Genomic DNA, 16,222 nt, shown 5'->3' with positions numbered 1-16,222 from the left:
CAAAAAGTAGACCGTTTTCGAAATGAACGCATTTTTTTATTAGGTTGCGTATGAACACTTAATCTAAAATTTAATTAACAACGATAAAATTAGAACAGGCTGTTGATTATAATAATTGTTCAAAATGTTCACCATCCACTAGGACACATTGTCTAATTCTTTTATTTAAATTTTTCCTGAGTCCAAACAATGATTCTTCTTGGGCCCTGATGGTATTGACTCCTTCCACAATCTTTTGCCACAATTCCTGACAGTTATTTATTTTATTTTTATACACAAGTGATTTCAAGTAGCCCCAGAAATAAAAATCTAAGGGATTAAGATCGGGACTACGCGCAGGCCACGGATATTCACTACCTCTACCAATCCATTTATGAGGATAAATTTCGTCCAAGTAATTTCTGACTTGCAGTGAATAATGTGCCGGTGCACCATCGTGCATATACCAACTGTCACGTCTTAAATTTAGGGGCACATCTTCTAGAAGAATGGGTAGATCATTCCTCAAGAAATTTAGATAACGTTCTCCATTAAGCTTAGCTGGCAATTCAAACGGTCCCACAATACAATCCCCAAAGATACCACACCAAATATTTATTGAAAACTCATGTTGAAAATAGTGTTCTTGGAAAGCATGAGGATTTTCCATCGAATAGATATGATTGTTACGCCAATTAAAAACACCTCTCCTTGTAAACGTGGCTTCATCCGTAAATAAAATTGTATTACAAAAAAATGGATCATTCAATTGGCGCTCTCTTAAAAATTGACTGAATTGGAGTCTTGCAGGAAAGTCTTGAGGAAGAAGATTTTGAACTGGAGTAAAATGATACGGATACAGTTTTTCTTGGCGTATAATTTTGGACACCGAAGATTTCCTTACACCAGTGACTGCGTCAATACGTCTTGTGCTGGTTTCAGAATTTACGAACCAAAATTTCATCTTCCATATCTGCTCCAATTATCCTTGGTCTTCCCGCATTTACGTTTTTTGAACGAAATGAGCCCGTTTCGCCTAATCTATCGTACAACGCTTTAAATGTTTGATGATTTGGCTGCCTTCTATCCGGATACAGATCTAAATAACGGTGCGCTGCTCTTCGACTACGAAAATTTTCTTGAGCATATACACATACTATATCCCGCATCTGAGCATTAGAAAAATCATTGTAACGCGGCATTTTTAAGCGAAAATAACACAACAAGAACACGAGCTTTAGCCAAATTAAAGACTTACTTATTAATACTTCACCTTGACAGGTCGTAGTTATGATGTGTTCATCCTAGGCAAAGCCTACTTTGTAAAACTCCGATAATAATTTGTTCATACGCAACCTAATACAAAAATGCGTTTATTTCGAAAACGGTCTACTTTTTGGAGATCAAAGAAGTATACCTTTTTTGACTAGGATTAAATGCTGTTTTATTATTTTCACTCGGAAATGTGCGTACAGAGAGGTCAAAAATGTTATGACCATTTTAATCGCTCAATGTTGTTGTATATGGCGCCATCTAGTGGCAATGGCAAAATAGATATCATATTCGTATTCCTCATCCCAAATAATAAGAGTACGCCAAATTTTAGGTTAATCTGTCCAATGGATTCCAAAATATTTCAATAAATGTTTGGTAAAAAATTAGTTTTAACACCCTGTAGAACGAAAACCAATAACATTTTGCTAAGCGATATTGAGCTCAAACGATTTATTTTCTTGTCAGGTATCCTACATTAACCTATGTCCAATTAATTACGGGACACCGTGTATATGAAATAAAACTTCAACAAAATAAAGTAACGCGAATACTTCTTAACCGCTATAAATACATACCTATTAATCAGATGCTTTAAATATTAAAATGGCTTCCTGTGAAGCAGAATATTCTTAAGGCAAATTTAATTTAATTTTATTTTATAAAAGTAGAGCACCGATTTATGCCATCGTATCCGCATTTTTTTTTAAAGAAAAGATCCAACTTTCAACAACATAATATAAAGTCAAGAAGTGATTATATATGATATTATATTATTATTATTAATTAATTCCAAGCAAATGTCAAAACTATCAAAATATTTTAGTTGTGTGTCCCTCAAAAAAATCCTGATAATGGTGTGCATTGAACTTTTTACTTAATTCGAAAACATACAAGTAGCATTATTATTACCTCCTTCTCATATTTCTCTCTCGCTTCCATACTTTTATTCCTTTCCTTTTCCACCTCTGCTACCCATGAATTTTCATCCTGTAAAACCGCGATTTTCTGCATCAAATTCTGGCATTTTGCCGTCATAATTTCCGCCTTTTTCTTGGCCGTAAAGTTCTCTTCGTGCAACTCTCGGTTCTGATGTAACAGTTTGTCTATGATCCCTTTAAGTTCTTGGACTTCCTGAAAGTTTTCGGATATACCAAGGTGGTTTATTAAGCTGTGTAGCTTCTCATCTGCAGAGGTTTTTTCGGCTTGGAGAAATGTTGTTACTGCAGCAAGATGTTTTTTATTGTCGGTTATCGTGGGCTAGAATAAAGTATATAATGGGCAATATTTAAATAAAAGTTCAATAAAAAATTATTTATGATACTTACTTCCAAATCTGCCTCTACACCAATCTTTGTTAGCTTTCTTGCATCTTCCAGCTCATTCCTCAAGCATTCCAGTTCAGCGTTTTTCTCTTGTATGGCTACTTTCAGATCATCAATCTCCCCGCATAAAGCTTCATTATTTCCGGTTAAATCTGCAGCGAGTTTCTCCCATTCGCCGTTCTTACTTTTTAACTCGTCAAGTTCTTTTTCCAGAGTTTCAACTTTATATTCCAACTCTGTTATTTGTTCGTTTTTTTCGAACAATTCCGTGTCATTTAAAATGGCGCTGTACCTCCTAGGGTCAACCTAAAAGTATACATTAATTTCTCATAAACATTAGTTAAGTGGACTTACTTTACTCATTTCAGCCCACAGAGACTGTTGGCCATTCTTCTCAGAGTTGGAAGTGTTTCCAGAATTGTGAAATTTTGACATTAGATCTTCCTCGCTGCTGCCTGGATCTGTTTTAAATAATTTAAAAAACTTAAGTAACTTGAATAATTTGTTTGAGGACAGATTAATAATTCTAAAAGTACTCTGTTTTGTTATAACACATGCACTATTACTACTAAACTCTAGCCAAAACCGACAACTTAGAAAATTACTTTCTGCAGTACCATAACTGAAAATCACCCCAGACTTACCCAAAGGGCTACACACAGGGGTTTTCAAATATGACGGTAGGCTAGTATTCAATATAGAATGTTCGCCCTGGGGAGTACTTGAAAAACGATTAAGCGCCCTCTTAAGTAAATGTAGGGACTCACATTTTGGTCTTGCACTCATTTTTTGTGGACTGGAGTGTTGACTTGTACTTGGTGATGGTGGATCGAAATATTTGCCCAAGTTCGAGTGGGCACAGCTTGTTGATTTGTCAGATTTACATTTTGCTAGTTCGCTGATTAAAGCCTAAAAATAAGTTATTTATTTATTTATTAAGTATCAACAGCCCGAGGGCTAATTACATACAACAATATATTTGAAGGAAAATATGTGCTTTTAAATGCAACAAGAAACAAAAATAATTAAATCTAACACTACAGGACATAAAATGTATAGGCCTGAGTCTGAGAAGCATAAAGTTTATCGTCCATAATGTTGGTAAATTTATTTAAATCAAAAAGGTCTAAATCCAAATCACACGCATAAATATTAAAATGATTGCACATTTTATAAATGGACGAGCTTGTAGAAGTATTAGTTTTAGGGTGGCTTAAATGAAACATCTTTCTTTGTCTGGTATTTCTAACATTTACAAAGAACGGCACATTGAAAGAATTACAGGAATATCTATTTTGATGGTTAAAATTTTAAGATATATGTAAGATCAATGAAATGATCAATTACAGGAGTGTGTGCGTACAGTCTGCTATTCCAAAACTTCTAGAAAGTCTTATTTATGACCAAATTAATTTTTATTGCAAAGAACTTCTGTTAAGTGAACAGCATGGCTTCAGTCGTGGCAAGTCTGCTATTACAAACTTGTTGCTGTATCATGGTGCTCTGTTAAATGCTTTGGAGAGGGGTGAACAAGTGGATGTAATATATACAGACTTTTCCAAGGCATTTGACAGTGGCAACCATAGCTTATTACTAGAAAAATTGAGACTTTTTGGTTTTTCAGATTGTTTGGTGGCCTGGTTTGCGAGTTTTCTTTCTGACAGATTTCAGCAGGTACAAATTGGGGATGCTAGGTCGCATCTTATCAGTGTGACCTTTGGGGTTCCACAGGGTGGTCATTGTTCTCCCCTGTTGTTCAATATTTTCATTAATGATATTTTGGTTTGCTTTAAAAATAGTAATTTTTTTGTTATTTGCCGATGATTTAAAGTTTTATAGGGTGATCAGTTCAGAACAAGACATGGTTCTCTTGCAAGATGATCTGAATAGATTGTGTGAGTGGTGTGTTGGTAATAGTTTGGCTTTGAATGTGGGTAAATGCGGGTAATTTCCTCCTATACTATTGATAATGTTAATCTTAGCTACACTGAACTAGTAAAGGACCTTGGTATCTTTTTTTGATGAACAATTGAATATTAATACCCATGTGAATACTATTATAACTAAAGCATCCTTGGTTTAGTTTAGTTAAGGTCCTTGGTTTTGTTCTGCGCAATTGTAAGCTTTAAGCTTTAATAAGCTTTATTTATTTATTTCCAACAGGTTACATATACCCAGTTGCAGAAGAATCAAAATATATAAATGTACAAGTACGAACCGTATTAGGTTTATGCAACAAAACTATAAAAGAATTGCTATATAATAAAAAAAAAGTAGTGAGTTTGAGAAAATAAATAATAAAAAATCAACACTAAATTAGGATAAGAAGAATTAATTTAAATGAAAAGAGCAGAAAAAGAGCCTGGATCTAACAAATGCATAGTAGAGAGTTTTGGCAGTGGCAGTGTTCAAAAAAAGTTTGCAATTTCTAATAATAAATCCCAGCATGCAAGTAGCTCTAGAAACAGTATCTTCGATGTGAGGGATAAAAGAACATTTTTGGTCAAAGGTGACTCCAAGATCCTTAAAACAGGTAGACCTTGCCAGAGACTCTCCATTAACTGAGTAATTAAAGACAACTGGACTTTTGATTCGAAAGTAGCTGGCCACATTACACTTGGAAACATTAAGGTTAAGCCGGTTCAAAGTGCACCAATGGTGTACAGTATTGATGTTCTCTTGCAGTTGACCACAATCTGCTATAGAGTCAATCCTATGGAAAAGCTTTAGGTCATCAGCATATGCTAACCGAGAGCAATTGAGGGTGGAGATCAAGTCATTAGCGAAAACGTTAAAGAGAAGGAGGCCCAAGTTAGAGCCTTGAGGAATTCCAGAGGTGGGTGAAAAACAAGCAGATCTAAAGCCTTCGACCACTACAAACTGAGAGCGGTCAACTAAATAGGAGTTATTCAAATTTAAATATGCTTTATTGTTTGAACAAAATATTGTTATAAACAAAGCTTCACCTAATCCTAAAGAGACAGAGTTACAAGGTTAAAATTATATTTAAAAATACAAGTTACAATGACGAATCAAAGTTAAACAGTTAAAATTTACATTTCCTTTTACCTTTTTTCTTTTTCTCCTCTTTTTCCTTCCTTTTTTTGTTCTTCCCTCTTTCTCCCTTCTTGAATCAATAAAATCAACTATATCTAACTTTTCTTAACTAAGTACAGTTCAACATTTAGGGATAAAAAAAAAAGAAAAACATTTAAAACAAACAGGTTAGGAAAAGAGCTAGGTCTCCCTTAATTAATTAAAATCTGATTGTCATTGAAATATTCAGCCACAGAGTAATAAGCTCGACCACTCAGAAATCTCCTCAAAAGAAACTTAAATTTGATGAGAATGTTAAGGAGCTTTATCAAGCGATCGGAGAATCCAAACTGGCGTTCAAGCTTATTTAATAGGATGAAGTGGTCAATCTGGTCAAAAGCCTTTTGAAAGTCTGTGTAGATAACATCGATTTGACTTCTATCATTAAGTGCTTCGCACACAAACTGAGAGAAGAATGCTAGGTTTGTAGTACATGATCGACCAGAAACGAAGCCATGTTGATCGTTGGCCAGCATGGACTTAACCTTGGGAAAAATTAATTTATAAAGAGTTAATTCGAATAACTTTTGAGAAATTGCACAGAATGTTTAACTAACTTTTTAAAGATAGGGCAAACTTTGGCTTGCTTCAAGATATTGGGAAAAATACCTGTGTTAAGGATCAGTAAAAAATGTGGAGCAGAGGGTCTGTAAGTGCAACAGAGCAATCCTTAGCTAAAAAACTAGGAATTAGATCTGGGCCAGAGGTCATTTTACTTTTGAGACACTTGCTCGCCATTATAAGGTCGGTAGCCGCGAACGCGACGACGTCTATGCAAGTTAAGGGAGGTTCAGAGACGACAGGATGATCGCTGGGAAGTGAGTTCGTGTATACACTCCTGAAATAATCTCCAAAAGCGGACACAATGCTGTCAGGCGTATTGTATGATTGGTTAGAAAGCTTCATTGAGCCGGGGATTTGAGACTGATTACGTTTGCTTCGAATAAAAGACCAAAATTCACTCGGATCGGAGGTTATTTTCTTCTCAATACTATGGATGTACATTTTGTAGGCTTGTGCAATTAGAGCTTTAATTGTCTTGCGCAGAGATCTAAATATCTCTAGATGATGATTAGACTTGGAAATCTTAAAATCACGAAATGCTCTTTCCTTTTTATATATATTACGAATTATGTCCCCCGAAAACCAGGGAGGAAAAAGTCTTGTACCTTGAAGGGTACCGCTCTAGCGAAAGTGTCAAAATTATAAAGATCTGTCGGTTGAAACTTGCAAAAGTTTGTACTTATCACTTGTTGTCTCTTTGTTGGAGTATGGATGAATAATTTGGTCTCCTCTGTACATGAATAATTGTATGGCACTGGAGAGGGTTCAAAATAAATTTCTGCGATTCTGCCTTTATAAACTTGGCATTCCAGTTCCTAATGACCATTATTATGATGAAGCAATGAACCTGCTGAATATGCGGAGTTTACTTAAGAGACGCACTGAGAATGATTTGGTGTTTATTTATAAACTTTTGAATGGCCTTGTGATTTGTCCCGAACTACTTAATAAGATTTCATTTAATATTCCACACCGTAATCTGAGGGTAAATCGATTGTTTTCTTTGCTTTATCATCGTACCAACTATGCTATGCACTCGCCTGTCGAAAGAACCTTGAAGCTGGTAAACTCTACTGGAATTGAAGTTTTGGGAATTTCCTTATTGCATTTTAGGAGTCTTGTTAAGAGTTTGTAGGATTTTGTTTTTTGAATTAATTTTGCTCCATGATTAATAATTTGAAGTACATTTGATCATTGTCATTGATAATAATATATTTTGTTTTTTCTTGGCTAATTTTGCATTATTAATTGTTCAGATTTTGACAGAATATTATTACTACTTGTAAAACAGTTTAGTTATCCTTGGTATTAAGATTAAGTCTAATAATTATTGTTAATTAGTAATTAGTGGTTAGGTAGTATGGCTTTTATTTCTTTTTCAGAAATATATATATTTTTGTAATGGGGTTGATCCCGTGTATTGATTATTGATTGTTTAAATAAATAAATAAATAAAGATCAGTTCTGATGCGCCGATTTTCCAAAGTTAATTCAGTCATAGTCATAGCCCTGCTTTGGGTAACACCCAAACTTTGTAAAAAACATATACTTTAGAAATTTTCTCTGTACGCGCTCAATGGTTCTAATCCAAACCAAATTATACTAGCATATTTCAACTTTAGTAATACCAGACTGTCGAATAACTTTAGACAACACTCCACATTAAAATTCTTAGTAGATCGGACAATGAAGCCCATTGTTTTGTGTGCCTCATTTACCATATTGACAATTTGGTCCGTAAAAGTCAGTCAACCAAAACACCCAAATCCCTCCCTCATTTGTACATTTCTGAATCAGGCTTGTAGACATAGTAAAACATTTTTTGTTATTGAAGAGGAGAGCATTTTTACTACACATGAAAGTTTGTCTGCAGACATGAGCAGTCCTACACAGACCCAATCCCCATGTATAGCTTAAAATCATCAACAAAGAGCCCAACTAGCATTTTTGGCAACAGCTACGTAATCGCGACTATAAAGAATACTTTAAAGTTGTGGTTACTAGTTGCGGGAACCGTTTAGACACCGTTCTGTTACCACTTTTTTACCAAAATTGGGAATGATTTTGCTATAGCAAATATGTAATTCTATCGTCCCGGGAACTTCTTTTTAACGTCCCATAGTGGTTTTCGGGATGTCATAAAGTAGTAATTGTGCAGTGCTAGTTACTAAGAAGTTACTGAGACAATATTATGCAAACATTTTGATTCTCTTTCTTTGTCAACACAAATAATTTTATATGTCCGTCTTTATTCTAAGTGATGGCGTTGTATCAGGGTTAATCTACTTCATATTGTATTTAATATAGCTGATATTATCGCTTACCGGAGTGGAAAAATGTAAACGAAGCAAATTTTACTGTTAAACATAGGCAATATAGGACGAAAATAAAGAACGCCTCATTCTCAATTCTCAAATTCATCAAAATAATGACTTTCAACAAAAAAATATACCAAGTTTTAATATTTAAATTTAATTTTTTAACGAAGGTAGATAATTTTTTTCACTCCTCTTTACTCCTATGAATATAAGAAGTCTATAATTTAATAAAAATTGCATAAAATGTAAAAGTATTCCGATTTTAGCAAATTCATAAAATCGTGCAATTTCACAAAATGGAGTCAAATAATTTAAAAAAATATGGCAAATATTTGTTGTTAGAGTTACCAAGAAGTTTCTTTTGTTACTTCAAAGTAAAAATGACTTAGGAATAAGTAAATTATTTCAAAAAAATGCTACTATAAAGTATATTTTAATGCATAGTAGAAATAATTACTTAAAGGTAATTTGCTTTAATAGCCAAGATGGTAAATATTACTTTAAAGAAGAAATAACGGTAACTATTTCCGTCTTGTCACTGATAATATTACTTCAAAGTGTATTACTGCTTGGTAATATTTTAATGTTCCTATGTAGTCGCAAGAACTTTAAATTTAACTTTGAAATCGCGCTTACTTAAAAGTTCCCATTTAATCATCCCACCGACCAATATTTTCTACTTTAGAGTAACGACGTTGTAAAGGTCAGGTTTTCAATTAGGTCAGGTCGCTAAGCGGTATCAGCTACCATCAGAGTTACCGCAAAGTAATAATTACTATATAGTTAATATTACGTATTTCTTACTACTATTTTTTACTTGGCAGTTATTTAAACTTATGAGATATTTTTTTGGTACCAGTTACCAATTTATTACTTGAATAAAGTAATATAGTCAAACAATGTTGTAGCCGTAACTAAAATTGCTAGTTGGGAGCAAAACTTCAGAGTAACCCCTCGCAGTGCCCAGGTTATTAATAGCAATCCAAAATAATAAATGTTACAACCTTATCCGAAAAAATAGCCCTATATTATATGATTATAAATTATATAATATCGTAATTAATAGAAAGACTGAATGCCGGGATTTGGGAGTTTATTTGCAATCAAACCTAAAATTTAATAAGCACTAGGATATTATTATTATTAAAATAGCATATAAGGCACTGGGTTTTGTTATTAGAAACTCAAGGTGGTTTAGAATCGAGTCTGTAATTAGACTGTTCATCGGACTGGTCACCTCAAGAAAAGGTTCACTGTAGCAAAATTGAAAAAAATCGAAGATTCAGAAGCGATTTTTAAGGTATCTTTATGTGAAACAATATAATATGTATCCATATATGGTGTCTTACAGAAGTATGTTGACTAATTTCAACATAGTATCTTTAGGTCAAAGGAGAGATGCTTAGTCTGTTATTTTTATAGATAACATTGTGAACAACAACAAAAAATATTAATCTGAATTTAATTAATAGAATAGATTTCAATGTCCCCAAAATAACCCTGAGACCTACAAACACTAAGTTATTTAATGTGAATTTGGCTAGTCTATCACCCCTTAAAATCATGCTAACTAAGTGCAATAAAGTAATTCAACTCTGTGATATAGATACTTTTAATATAAATGCTCTTAAAGAAAAACTACTTAGTGTGGAATTAAATTAAATTTATAATCCGCTGTTCTAGTCCTTATTATTATACTCAATGTTATTTTGGTATATATCTTAGTACTGCCTTTATTGAACTGTAACTTTCCCTATAGTTTAATTTTATTGTTTCTTTTTTATTAGGTAAGTTTGGTTTTGTTTAGTCAGTTGGTAGGCACTCCCTCATTGTAATTACTTTATTAATGTGTTCTGATTGGAGTTTAAATAAATAAATAAAAATTGAAGATTGTAGACTAAGCTGATTATTCAATGTAGCTGTTTCTTTGGCAGGCATTATTATTTGTGCAAATCTTAGGCAGTACTTTTCTCAGAGGGGGCAAACCACTGAAGTATTTCATTGCATAACCTGTAGGTATTTGCTGGTAATTTATAAGCATTTTTGGGTATTTATGGAGGAATTTTTTGTAAAATTGGAGCCTAACATTATTTTATTATATGGGTCTTGGTTAGAGGTTTTCTCACACTTAAGGGGAAAACTTAATATACCTTAGTGCAAAATCATCTAAACACGACTGATATTAACATAGCTGTCTCTCAATTCTATCACATTTTAAACATGGCAATAGCCCTTTTTGTTCCTCTCAAAAGATATAAGACATCTGATTTTCCCAAGTGGTTCTCGGGTGAACTTAAATATCTAGTTACACAGAAGAAGATTGCTCACAAGAATTACATCAGTACTCGTGATCAATCTGATTATATCACTTTTTCTAATCTCAGGGCGAGGTGCAAAACTTTAACGAATATTTGCTACCGTGATTATATTTCAAATTTAGTCCAATTACTGTGTACCGACCCTAAAAGCTTTTAGTATCACCTCAACAGTAGGAAGGCAGTAAATAAAATTCCAAATTCAATGTATTATGGTGATAATGAATTTTCTGGTTGCGAACAGATAGCGGAGGGTTTTGCCCAGTTTTTTTCAACTGTCTACAATACTAATATAAATAAAAATAACTTATAATTAACTAATTATTATATGGGTCAACAGGTGGGAGAGAATATGTCTGTTGGTTTGATTTTTGATAAAATTTTAAAATTAAAGGCCAAAGTTAGTTCAGTTCCTGATGGGATACCAAACTATTTTTTACAAAAATGTGTCTGTACTGTTTCTCGCCCTCTATTCTTCCTTTTTCAGAAATCCCTTGGCTCAGCACTCTTTCTGTCATTATGGAAGCATAGTTTTGTGGTACCAATATTTAAATCAGATGATAATGACCAAATAGGCAACTATAGGGGCGTTTGCACCCAGTCGGCCATTCCAAAACTGTTGGACAGTCTTATCTACGACCAAATTTATTTCTATTGCAAGGAGCTGTTGCTCAATCAGCAGCATGGGTTTAGTTCGGGCAGATCTACGATCACTAACTTGTTGATCTATCAGCAGGATCTGTTGGATGCCTTAGAGAGGGGATGTCAGATGGATGTGATTTATACAGACTTCTCCAAGGCTTTTGATAGAGTCGATCACAGAATCTTGCAGGAGAAACTTAGAGTGTTTGGTTTCTCCAATCATATAGTTGCCTCGTTCACAAGCTTGTTGTCAAGCCGGACTCAGCAGGTTAGATTGGGTAGTGCTAGATCCAGCAATATCAATGTATGTTCTGGTGTACCTCAGGGTGGACACTGCTCACCATTGCTCTTTAACATTTTCATTAATGATATAGCTACATGTTTTGAAAATAGTGCCTTTTTATTGTTTGCAGATGACCTGAAATTTTATAGAGTAATCCAGACTCCTAAAGACCAAATTTTGTTACAGAATGACCTGAATAGGCTAAATGATTGATGTGTCAACAATATCTTATTCTTAAACATAAAGAAATGTAATTATATTAGTTTTCACAAAAGAAGTAAAAAAGTTGTAACATCATACAATATAGAGGGAAGCCCTGTTCAGTATCATACAATTAAGGATCTTGGCATTTATTTTGACGATCATTAAAATTTTAATAAACACATAAAGAATATAGTGGTTAGGTCCTCCAGGGTTCTGGGTTTTGTTCTGCGTAACTGTAGAGAGCTATCAGTCGAGACCTGTAAGAGAGTGTACATGTCTTTGGTGGTTTCTTTATTGGAGTATGGCTCAATGATATGGTCCCCCTATTACAGCTGTCTGGTCCTTGAAAGCATTCAGAATAAGTTTTTGAGATTTTGTCTATTTAAATTAAATTTGGAAATACCGAACGATCATGTTTATGATGATGCATGGGAAGTGCTGGCTATGACAACATTGAGAGAAAGACGTATGCGTGGTGATTTAACCTTTGTATTTAAGCTTCTTAATGTCTGATTGTATGCCCCGACCTTCTCGGTAGAATTAGCTTCAATGTCCCCTCAAGACTCTTGAGACTAAACCAACTATTTGCTTTGCCTTTTCACAGTACCAACTATGCCACTCACTCCCCTATTGAAAGAACCTTAAATATTATCAACCATGAGGATATTGAAGTTGTGGGCATTGGCTTGTCTAGTTTTAGGAATCAAATTAGAGAGATTGTGTAAACTCTTCAGTTGATTTTATGTTGGTTTGCCTGTAAAAACATATTTGTATTTTAAAAAGGAATTAAAATCACTTTTATTATCCAGGGCATATTATAGCCTTGACGATTTTTTTAATGATACCTTTTAACCTGTGCTCTGACATCATTTTAGTGTTTTAGTTTTGTTTCCTGTTAAATAATGTAATTTACTTCTTCTAAATTCTGTTTTATTGACAGTTTTACTTATTTTTTAATGAAATTTATCAAAAAGATGCTTTTTTTTCTCAATCTGTTTTGTTATGATTAATTTTGGTAATGTGTGTAAATTTTATGGTAAAGTGTTTTAGAAGTTATGTTTGTTTGAAATTTAAAGTGAATTTGGAATTTTTTAGTTTTTAGGATGCTTGTACACAAGATTTTGTTGTCTTACGTAATATAGCACATTTTCTTTCTTTCTTTGTATTTTAGCTATTGAACTTTGTAATATTTATTTTTTTTTTGTAATGGGGTTGATCCCGTCTATTAAATAAATAAATAAAATCTGTGTAGTATTTCTGATTTATGAGATATTTTATATTAAGTTTTTGGATATTTCTGGAGACCTTAGGCAAATATATTATAAATACTTCCATCTGCATCATATGTCTCTAGCAAGGATATTCTTTTTTTGGAATCTAAAGATGTTTTATTAAACAAGTTTTACACTTTATCATTATACCACTCATAAGTGTTTTAACGAGTTTTTAACAAAATCCTTACCAAATTTTTTTCCTCAAGCATCTCCACCAAATCTTGAAGTTCCTTAAAACACCTTTCAAATCTCTCCAATTTGCTCTCTTTCTCTTGCAATTTTTCATCTATCATTTTTCTCATATTGTCCATGGCCAGGGTGACATCCGACAGTGCTGTTAAGCAAGCCTCATGTTCAGTAGACAATGAATTTAACTTTTTCTCTACTTTCAGTTTCTGCAATAAATTCCATTGCTTTACCAGAAAAAATGTTTTCTCTTATTTACCTCTTTTTCAACATCTTCCACCAGTTTTCTAAACTCAGCATTATCCTGTTCAAGGTCTGTTACTTTCTTTTTAAGTTCTGCAATATAATTCTTGTACCTGTTTATTTCATCTTTAAGGTCTTCATCATTATTTGTGTTCTTTTGTAAGTGTTCTATGACTTGTTGCTCCCTACAAATTAAATATTTAAATCAATTACAAAATAACAAACTACAAACTCACTCCAGAAGTCTTCTGTTGACCCTGTTAAGGTCATCTTGCAACTTGTCTGATTGTTCTTCTGCTAATTTCAACATATGTTTAGTCACCAGCAATTCCTTTGAAATTTTTGCTAATTGGTGTTCCAATTCCTTTTTCTCTTCTTCTAGCTGAGTTGTCTCAGGTTCCAGCAGCTTAAAATCTAGAATCAATAATTACTGATGTTTAATTGGCTTTTTTCGTTACAGTTTTACCTCCAGGTCCACAGTGGCTGGTGGATAAACTATAACCAGAAACATTAGACATATTGAGTAAATCTTTACATTTGAGAAGCTTATCGCCTAAGCTTGTCCTTGGGGTTGAGTGTAAGTAGGATAAATCCTTTGGTTCCGTTGAGAGATTCCTAAAGATTACAGAAATTGTTATTTTAATATCTATTACCACATGAAAGTAGCTACCTGGATTGATTAAAGTCATCATCTTTTTGGGGCGAGGTTGAGCTAAGCTTTTGACTCCACTGGCCAATAATTTCATAAAATGTGCTGGCATTTACTAAAATATCTGTTCCGTCAGGGTCTAATGTAGACCTTAAATCTTCCAAAGGGTTTCTATAACAAAATATCTAAATTTTTTTTACTTGTAAGTAAATATGGATGAAACTTACAGGTCTTCAGAGAGAAACGGTTTAATAAACTCTATTAGTCTGGAAACGCGAACTAAATTGGTGTTCTCTGGATCACAGGCAGAGAAGATTGTGCGAAAAACATCTTCAACTTCAATTTGCTCTGCAAGTGTTAAATTGGTGGGTAATATTTTTGGAATATATAAAAATTAAGAAACATTACCTGGTTCTACATCATCAAACATGTTATCCATTTTTTTTGTTTTAAATTCCAAGGATACTTTTAAGCATAAAAAAACTTCTAATGAGGTATTGTTACCTTACTGTAAAGATATTACGCCCTAAACTAATATAACTTATGCTACGATAGTATTAACAGAAAGAATTATAACATTTATATTTCAATTTAATAAACTAAACGGAATCACAAAAATAACCGGCATTTTTGAATCAATTCGAATGAAGGAAAAATAATAAATCGTGACAATGACATTGACGTTGACAAATTCGTACGGATGAATGTAACCAACGTTGATGTGTGTGAAGCTAGCGTCCGATCGATATTCAGCGACCAAAATCGAGAACGCAGTATATGTCGGTTGCCAGCAACCTATTTATAGTCCGGGCTGCATATTAACATTCCACTATAGGATTCGGCACCCGTCTTTATTCTGATTGGTTGATTTGAATAAATCTTGATGCCGCCAAGCAATAACCCAAGTACGGTGCCGTCATAATAATGCCGTAATCATATAGCGGAATGTTTTGGCGGTGCTGAAACACAGAGTGGAATGTCGCTTTTATATGGTGCTGAAACACAGAGTGGAATGTCAAAGCGGTGCCAAAATTCAGAGTGGAATGTTGAGATTGTTGATAAACGTCTTGTAAAGGTTGTTAAAATACAGCCGATTAGTATAATTTCAAATTTAAGCTATGTTTTATTAGTTTTTTTCTCAGGACTATTTTCTTTTTTCTTCCTATTATGTAAGAAAAATATGTAGGTACTATTATGATAATTATCCAGTAGAAATTGGTCAAAAAAGTATTTATTATTATCTATTTATGTATGGTATTTAAAAAAAACTTGACGAAATATAGAGAAAGTGGCCGCAGAAAAGCTTGCATCATGGTAGATAGTAGATACAAATAGCTACAATAAGGTTTAAAATGATATATTAATATTTAATTATAAAACAAACAAACAAAACGGACGAATCCAAGTTATATTAATAGTCTAATAAATACATAATTTATTATTTGGCATACAGTTTTTATTAAAATCTAAGGTGCCATTAGTGCTAGAGAGATTGGGAGATTCGGTTAATCACATGATCGGCATGTGCCAATACGGAGATTCTGCGTTTAACCAAATCTTTCAGTCTCTCGTAGCATAAATGCGTCATGGAAGTTAGCAACAGAATCAGAAACGAAAATCAAATTTTTACAGTCGCCCAGATAAGTTCTGCACGCAATCTATTTTCTTGCATATTTAAGAATTAAATCTGATTTTAAACATTTAAAATAAAGTTAAGAGAAAGACTATTACATATAGACAAAAAAAGTGTAGATTTGATTTTTTTTCGGTATAAAAGATAAATGTTTGTTAAATAATAAATAACTTAAAAAAATCACAGTAATTGTTAAAAATTTTGTTACACCTTCAAACTTGGTGTATAAATAAAAGATA

The 16,222-nt window shown here is 33.3% G+C and overlaps 1 protein-coding gene across 5 annotated transcripts in view; it reads right to left on the bottom strand.

Moving 5' to 3' along the window:
• LOC126742108 (girdin-like) overlaps positions 1-14,994 on the bottom strand; it is a 44,842-nt gene extending 29,848 nt beyond the window's left edge. For 2 of the 5 annotated variants that reach the window (XM_050448656.1, XM_050448657.1), the window contains exons 1-11: positions 14,759-14,994; positions 14,578-14,698; positions 14,372-14,521; positions 14,168-14,316; positions 13,938-14,115; positions 13,718-13,886; positions 13,461-13,667; positions 3,221-3,485; positions 2,931-3,037; positions 2,580-2,882; positions 2,164-2,511 (exon numbers count right to left, since the gene is read on the bottom strand). In XM_050448656.1, coding sequence (XP_050304613.1) covers positions 2,164-2,511; positions 2,580-2,882; positions 2,931-3,037; positions 3,221-3,485; positions 13,461-13,667; positions 13,718-13,886; positions 13,938-14,115; positions 14,168-14,316; positions 14,372-14,521; positions 14,578-14,698; positions 14,759-14,789 — 2,028 coding nt within the window. In that variant the 5' untranslated portion in view covers positions 14,790-14,994. The remainder of the gene's footprint in view (positions 1-2,163; positions 2,512-2,579; positions 2,883-2,930; positions 3,038-3,220; positions 3,486-13,460; positions 13,668-13,717; positions 13,887-13,937; positions 14,116-14,167; positions 14,317-14,371; positions 14,522-14,577; positions 14,699-14,758) is intronic. The other 3 variants (XM_050448653.1, XM_050448655.1, XM_050448654.1) reach the window with 3 other exon arrangements.
• Between the last annotated feature and the right edge of the window lie 1,228 nt (positions 14,995-16,222).

This window comes from Anthonomus grandis, chromosome 11, assembly GCF_022605725.1.
Source record: "Anthonomus grandis grandis chromosome 11, icAntGran1.3, whole genome shotgun sequence".
NCBI lineage: Eukaryota > Metazoa > Arthropoda > Insecta > Coleoptera > Curculionidae > Anthonomus > Anthonomus grandis.
Note: the sequence above shows the minus strand (reverse complement) of the source record. Positions and strands in the feature narration are given on the sequence as shown.